The sequence below is a fragment of the Pseudomyrmex gracilis genome, unplaced genomic scaffold, assembly GCF_002006095.1.
Source record: "Pseudomyrmex gracilis isolate BER0280 unplaced genomic scaffold, ASM200609v1 scaffold_6, whole genome shotgun sequence".
NCBI classification, from domain to species: domain Eukaryota; kingdom Metazoa; phylum Arthropoda; class Insecta; order Hymenoptera; family Formicidae; genus Pseudomyrmex; species Pseudomyrmex gracilis.
The window spans coordinates 145,127-152,928 of record NW_018020590.1 but is presented as its reverse complement, the minus strand read 5'-3'; the positions used below and the strand labels follow the sequence as shown (position 1 = coordinate 152,928).

At 42.2% G+C, this 7,802-nt stretch overlaps 1 protein-coding gene across 2 annotated transcripts in view; it reads right to left on the bottom strand.

Annotated features, from left to right (window-relative positions):
• Positions 1–2,760, bottom strand: part of LOC109858492 (large proline-rich protein bag6-B-like) — an 8,195-nt gene extending 5,435 nt beyond the window's left edge. Inside the window, exons 1-7 of one of the 2 annotated variants that reach the window (XM_020435811.1) lie at positions 2,204–2,760; positions 1,770–1,890; positions 1,441–1,647; positions 946–1,144; positions 754–866; positions 408–681; positions 102–225 (exon numbers count right to left, since the gene is read on the bottom strand). In XM_020435811.1, coding sequence (XP_020291400.1) covers positions 102–225; positions 408–681; positions 754–866; positions 946–1,144; positions 1,441–1,647; positions 1,770–1,890; positions 2,204–2,266 — 1,101 coding nt within the window. In that variant the 5' untranslated portion in view covers positions 2,267–2,760. The remainder of the gene's footprint in view (positions 1–101; positions 226–407; positions 682–753; positions 867–945; positions 1,145–1,440; positions 1,648–1,769; positions 1,891–2,203) is intronic. The other variant, XM_020435821.1, reaches the window with a different exon arrangement.
• Between the last annotated feature and the right edge of the window lie 5,042 nt (positions 2,761–7,802).

Sequence of the window (7,802 nt, the reverse complement as noted above, 5' to 3'; positions counted from 1 at the left end):
TAAAAAAAAAAAAAAAAAAAAAAAAACAAAACGATAAGTCTAGCTTTAGTAAAATTCACTTCAAATAGTCTTCGATAACACGAGAATCTATCGAAACTCACCCCAGGCGGATGTCTAGGATCGAGAAGCATCAGCATCAAATAACGCTCCAAGTGAGGTCTCAGTCGATACTGAGTGTCATGCAGTCTCTGCAGTAATTCTGCCATTTGCTGAGGTCGCGGGAGACTAAAAAGTATAAATGAGCATTTCACATCGGCGCTGAATTAACAAATGAAACACATCAGAACTCGAAAGACACGAGTATTCGTTTATCCGTGCAGGACTCGCGAATAAAATCGATGCTATCGACACGAGGTTCTTTTCCCGAGCACTAAAGAAATATAAACTAAAAGAATACATATACATACTCTTGCTGTTGAGTCCGTCTGTTTTGTCCAGCACTACTTGATGTAGCACCTGCAGCTCCTGCATCTGTAGCACCTTGAGCTCGTTGCTGCTGCTGCTGCTGCGACTGCTGCGACTGCGACTGCGATTGCGATTGCGATTGCGATTGCGAGTGCGACTGCGATTGCGATTGCGATTGCGATTGCGACTGTGCCTGTGGTTGCGACTGTGCCTGAACATTACTTTCGTTATCAATGTCATTTGTAGATCTTCCATTTGCGCCATTGTAATTGCCTCCTGCGTATCAGTAAAAAAAATTTAATATCTGGAGTTAAACGAATGAATCACAGATTTGATAGTGACGCCAACCTCTAAATAATGTTACTGCACGCGCACCAGCGGCCGATAATGCAGCAGTAATAGCGGCTGCAGCTGCTTCAGCAAATCTGACGCCACCGTCGTCTCTTGGGAGATCGTTATTCCTGACGACGTTATGTCAGACATTACACAATTTGCTAAATAGAAAGAATCATCTAAAATGCTGCTTTCTTCTCAACTCACTCATTTTGCTCAGCTTCCGATTCTTGTGCCTGCGCTTGCTGTTGCTGTGCGGTTGATTGATTCAGCTCAGATGGTGTTGGATGCAACGGAGGAGCATTGGGATCCTCTAATCGATCCAAAAGTTCATTTATGCGATCAAGCATTCGACCAGCAAGATGTAATCGACTACCTGATAAACTATTGCTCAACTGAGGTATACCTAAAAAAGAAAGAACAAAAGACACTGGCAAAAAATCTGTAGAATAGAAAAACAGATATTGGAATGTACAAAAGTACGAATAGAGACTGCTTATTGTTTATAGATAACATATGTTAACATACGTTAGCTTACATTTTTACTCTGGAGCAAAAAACTACATTTAAAAACAAGTTTTCTTTTTTTGCATAAAAAAGAAACAGAGAGAGAGACTCCATAACATTTTCTCTTCTTTCAAACTTTTTCCAGTTGATAGAATTAGTGTGTAGTTTTTATACATTTTGAAATCAGAATATTACCATGTCCCTCCACAATCTCTGCTGGAACTGACATCGCAGTACCCAAATACATGGCATTGCCGTGCATTTGCGTTCGCGTGAACCGATATTGCGGCCTCTGCGAGTTCTGCCAGTTCTGACGATTTTGCGTCTGTGCACCACTGTTGCTCTGTTGAGTGGATTGGGGCGGAGCCCGTTGCACCAGATGTATGACCTTTCCGTTGACATCTGAAGAATCGCACAGTGTCAATATACACGAGGAATCACATTCCCTCATGGTTTCCGAAGGTTTATTTATTACTAGATATATATATATATATATATATACATATAGATGGATATACATGTACCATAATCATTTAATTTCTTTTCGTCTTGAAGCACTCGTCCGCAATAAATCAACCTCTGCGAATCGGCTGGTACCGCGACTGATTCGGCTATGTATTCTTTAAAGCCGCGGACTGTGATTTGCTTTAAGGAGAGAGAATTGTAGAGATATACATACACACACAATTGTATATATTATATAATTATATAAGTCAAGTCAAAAGAAAAGTCGTGTATGGGAGGTAATATAGAGTTGTTGTGCGCGCTTTCGCGACGCACGCACACACACGGAGCAGGCCGTGTGTCGGACAAAGTCTCCGAATTTTTCAATGCGACTTTAAACAAAAAAAAAATTTCGCACTTTGTGTGCCAATCGTGTGACGCGACCAACACAAAATATCGATCTACGGGACACGTGACTCGGAACAGCGAGGAGACAGACAGAGGGGAGACTTACGTCGTCTTCCACGGAGAAGACGTGATTCTGAGAATCCAGGGTCTTGACTGTTAAGTCGATCATCGTGATAGGCGCGTTCGCGTCGCAGCCGCACACAACACGCCAGGAACGCTTCGGATTACGATGTTGCTCGGCGTGCGGAGTTTCAGGTTCTCAAGCCCGGAGACGGTTTTCCCCGTCGAGACCCACCGGAGAGAACGCACACAATGCTGACGCTGCACAGCTCGCGTATTCAACGCAACGAAAAACGCGCACACGGGGATTTTCGCTTGCTCGATTTCAGGAGCGAGTCGCCGCTGCGCAGCAGTCGAATGTGTAGCGAGGAAGAGAGAGAAAGAATCTCGATGCAAATTTTCACACAACGCCAGTAATGCTCGACTACGCACACATTTTGTTCACTCGTCTCGCTCTCTCATTCACCTTTCTCTCGTTGCGAATCTCATAACGTCGCACAATGTCGCGCAATGATTACACAGAAGAGGGACGGGCGCGCACGGAGGGAGAAAAACGGAAGAAAAGTCACGATTGGGCACGCACGGACACACGTTATTCTACCCAGAATGCGCTTTACCAACGTATACGCCGCGGCAAGTGCTGGCAATATGCAACAGCGATAGTTCCCTAAACCCCGGAAGGTATTACAGTCCAACCCCGCGGACGTTATACCGTCCGTCGAGGTGCAAAGTGAGTTTTTCAGAAATAAATTGACAGGTGACGCTACGATATGCAGCTAATGCTCAAACGCTCAGCAGGTGTTTATACGTACGCCTGATCAGCTACGCAGTATAGTTTTTTTGCACAAATTTGCGGATTTTTTTGGTTTTTTTGATCGTGTGGTATGTGAAAGTGTGGAGTTTTTTGTATTCCCAAAATGTTTGACAAGAAGAACAACTTTTACAAATTGCGCATTTAAAAGAAAATTAGAAATTCAATTTGTCACACATATAACAAAGGTAATTTTTTTTTTTATATTTTAATTCTTACGTGAAATCTTTTCGCGATGTTTACAGTGTGTTTAAGAAGTTATAAACGTACAAACATATTTATATATTGCTTTATCGAGTGCAATAAATAAAATAACAGAGAGAAAAACAGTTGCACTCCATTAAGGATATTTGTGTGACATACACGCGCTCTTGCAGAGAGAGAGAGAGAGAGAAAAAAAAACATATCATTCCTTTGTGCGCGTATGATGCGTCCATAAAATATTTTAATGGCATTTTACATGTGCAGGAAGTGACGATACGCATCTTTGTGTGTATCTCGCAGCGTGATAGAGCGAGGCCTTCACGAGAGAGCTCCGGAGTATCCTTCCACCCCGCGTGCACCATTCCGCGTGCTACCGCATGCGGGACATGGTTCCGCTGTGAGGCCAGAAAAAAAAAAAAAAAAAAGGTACAATAAAAACGATAGAAGTGAAAAGTCCCAGCCGCGGGATTCGGCCATGGGCACGCCTGTGGCACGAAAGGCACGAAACGGGAAGGCTGGCTTTAAATCTCATCGTAAACACACACAGTCGTCAGAGGCTCTCAACATTATCGAGAGACATCATCCTGATGGATTCCTCGTGGATAATGCATGATGATACTTTTAAGTGGAAATTCTTTTCGCACACGATCATAAACAACGTTACTTCCTGCACTTTAATGCGGCACGCACGAGGTTTTGCGCGTCTGATCATAATATATTGTTGGAAGAGGAAGAAGAAGAATAAAAAAAAAAAAAGAAACGCGGGAAAGAAATAGCGCGCGAAATGCCTGAGAGAAGTGATGATGATTATTTATTTCGCTTTGCGCGCCGTCGCGTTTAATATTTGTCGGCCAAAATACACACATTTTGACCGCTTCAAAAACAACAATTATCCGTGTGAATGTCGCTCGAGACGGAGATGAAAAGTCAAGCATTCCAAGCGTGGTTTCGATTTAGGAGCCGTCCGAAACTCGCAGCGCATGGGAAACGACACGGCTTTATATATATATATATATATATATATGTATATATATACATATATATAAATAAACATCCGTCTGGATTTAGATCGTCAGTTGTATGTTTGACTTAATCTTCTCTCGCTCAGTGTCTTTTTACCCCTTTCGCGGTGAACCACGCGAAGTGGCGCCGCGTAACAAGCAAGACGGGAAGAGAGAAAGAGAAAGAGAGAGAGAGAGGGAGAGAGCGAAAGAGAAAAAGAGGGGAGAAAGAGGCCAGATGCCAGAAGCGTGAAAAGCGACGACAAACATCTTTCTTACAAAATGCTATTTGGACTCAACTGCAATTCCCGAGAATCTGTGATGACACAGATCTTTTTTTTTTTTCCGAGGGAGAAGAAATGCGCGAAGAGAAAAGAATGCAGAACAGAACCGAAGCAAAGCCCAAACACCAGATTTTTAACTAATTCAGATATCTCTTCTTTGTAACTTATTGATAATGTATGCAATAATATGTATATACGTGTTAATAATGTATAAATAATAATTTTACCGGCTCTTTTTTGATAAAATTTGTGTTTTTCTAGAATAAAAAGAAGAGTATCGCAAAAAAAGTCTCAAGTAAGAACTTAGAACACAATGGACCTTAGATTGAGATCTGTCATTCTGCCGAGATATTGAATATTAGAAACGAACAATACGGTAGCAGCTAGTTGGAACAAGGCTAATCTTCGCGCTGGCTAGAGCAAATCCTCCATGTCTACGCCACAGGTAATTATCTCCTAATATCACGACGCAGCGTGCAATATCTATCGTCCATACTCGAGCGCGACGCGAGCGCGCGTTGCTATATATCTTCCTCGTTTTGCTTCCACTCTGTATATGTGCTCTTCTCCTGCTTCTTTGCTCCTCCGTTCCTTTTTCTCGATAAGAAAAGGAAGAAGAGTTCGCTCGCATACCTCGAAGCTATGCGATACAGAAATGCAGGCAGAGAGTGCTGGAGAGAAACATATACTGTCCACATTCAATATAATCGAGAGAAAGAAAGAGGGAAAGAGAGAAGAGTATAATAAAATCTGTATATCTCGTAATTTCTTGAAAGAAAAAAACTTTTCAATTTATTCTCAAAATAGAGAAAGAGAAGGATAAAAAAAAATGAGAAGTGTATATTGCGCAATCTTCTAATGTGTTTTGACAAATTTTTTCACGTTCACCAGTGATCGACCGCTGATTCTTCTTCTCACCTTGGATTCTACTTATTTGACACAACACGCGGCCCGGTGCTTGTTGTATGAAAAATATGCAAATTGAAAGATGCAATTTAGTATTTTGAACTCTGGTAAGGTCATTAAACAAAGAAAGAGAGAGAGAGAAAAAGTACGGGTAAGAGAGAAAGAGTGAGAGTCGGCGAGAGAAGCGAGAGCGCGTGACGCGCGGCCGGCGCGGCGTGTGCGTTGGCGCCAGGCCGCATTCTCGCATTTGTTAAAACGAGGCTCTGGAGAGTTAAGTCTCTCCACGTCGTGTCTCGTGCCTCGTGCCCTGCCCATGCCTTGCCTGGCTTTGGTTTGCTTTGTTTGTTGGGCTAACCTCTCACTCTCCTTGTCATTCTTCTCCCTTGCTCCTGTGTGTTATTCTCCGCTCGCGGCGACAATAAGAATGATAACAAACAACAGAAGGACATAAAGAGAAAGTTTCTCTCCTCTCTCTCTCTCTCTCTATATATATATATATTTTTTTTTTCACATCATTTTATTACTATTCTATTACCATTGTCTCTTTGTGGTAAATAAAAACAATTTAAACCATGTTGAACAGTATAAGATTTAATCGAGTCTGAAAAAGTCTGTGAAGCCACATGTTTTTTCGTTTCTATTTGCGTATCTCTACTTGATTGCTACAGTTTGATGACCTTTACACTAGAAGAGATTAGGCAAATTGTAGGCGCCAGTACGAAATGCCATGGGAGCCAATGTGAGATAATTTAAAGAAGATGTATAAAGACGGGAGAGAGAGTTGTGCGGTGGCGCGGCGGGGCCAGGAATTTGCACGACATACCTCAGGCGAGTTACGGCACATAAATGGGTACATAAATCACGCGCGTAAACAGCTATGTTATATAGATAGAGGCGTTCACTGAGATGACAAGCGACCCGTGCAGCGCCGCCGCCGCATCGGCGAGCTCATTAAGTAATCGATATCATTTTACGTTGAACAGAGGAACCCTTGATAGAACACTTACAATCTCGATACGGACACGCGCACTCCCCGGGATTAGCTTCTCTCCGGGCGATGATTAACGAAGACGGAGTCCGGAATTTATCTCGCCAATTTGTAATGCGAGCGAAAACGCCACGCTTCTTGCGGACCTTGCGCGTTTTCAGTAAACGAACGATCGAAATTCCAATGTGATTTCGGCATTTGTATGTAAGACCGCGATATATTGTATTTTAATTGAAATAGATAGACTCGAAGGTGATTAGATTTTTCTGAAACCTGAGAGACGTCGAAGATTTAACTCGGCGAAATTACTCACTGGTTTCCGCTCCCGAATACTGAAAAGAGAACAAAAAAAAGAAGGTGTCGTTAGCGGGCTACCTGAAATACTCGGTGTTATAAATCACTCGCCGAGATTCATTCGGATGCAAGAGAGAAAGCGCTCTTGATTGAATATCCGTGGCCCCGCCTCTAATAATCATTGCCGATGATGAATCGGGTAAACCTAAGTCCAACAATGATAACGACTGTCTGCCGACTCCATCAACATTCCACAGAAATTGGAATATTTTTTTTTTTTTGTTGTGTCCGATTCTTCGAAGTGCAAACTTAAACGAGAAAACAAAGTTTGCCACAATGTGGCTTTTCGATCTGACGATTTTTGTCACAAAATATTCGCGGTCGAGTGTAATAAAAAACAAAAAACGTAGAAATTAAAATAAAATTAATTAAAGTAAATAGTTTTAATTTAGCTACAAGCGGTAATTTAATTTATAATTTACAAGATTCATCTATAAATATCTAAATATCCGAAATGCTCGGATCGCACATGTTTTGAGGCAACTTTGTTCTTTCATAAAAACATCGCGCACATGAAGTGCGGTTAAAAAATGTTTATTTGTGGGAATAAAACAGAAGACTCGCTCCCCAAAAAGTTTGCAAGAGAAAGAGCAACAGAGAGAAAATTATCTGTTGCATATCGTCTTTCACGCCGTGCACACCGTGCAAATCTTAAACAAAGGTCAGAGGTGAAGTAAACGATCGGCTTATCGATACAAACATCGCCTGGTTAGCCTGCGTGAAGTGTGGATACAGATGACAGGGAGAAGTTGGTGAATTTCTCGACTTAAAGAGTCGCGCGCTGCTGTCTTGAAACTTTTACGTTCTTCTCATATCGAGAGATCACTTTGTTGAGTGTCCACGAAAACTTCAACAAGAGCTCTCTCTTTTTTCCTTTTTTTTCTTTCTTTCTTTCTCTCCCTCTTCTTATGGCAGGACAAAACTTCCGGAATAATCGGATAAACATAAAAAGAGATAAAAGCGTCGCCTGACAGCGGGGAGACCGGATTCGAGTAAGCCGGTAGCCGCAGCGAGGGAGCAAAGGAGTCAGGAACGTGCCGTTCTTGGACCAGGAGAAACGGAGAGAGTGCGAGGTGAACAACAAACAGGGAGGAGGG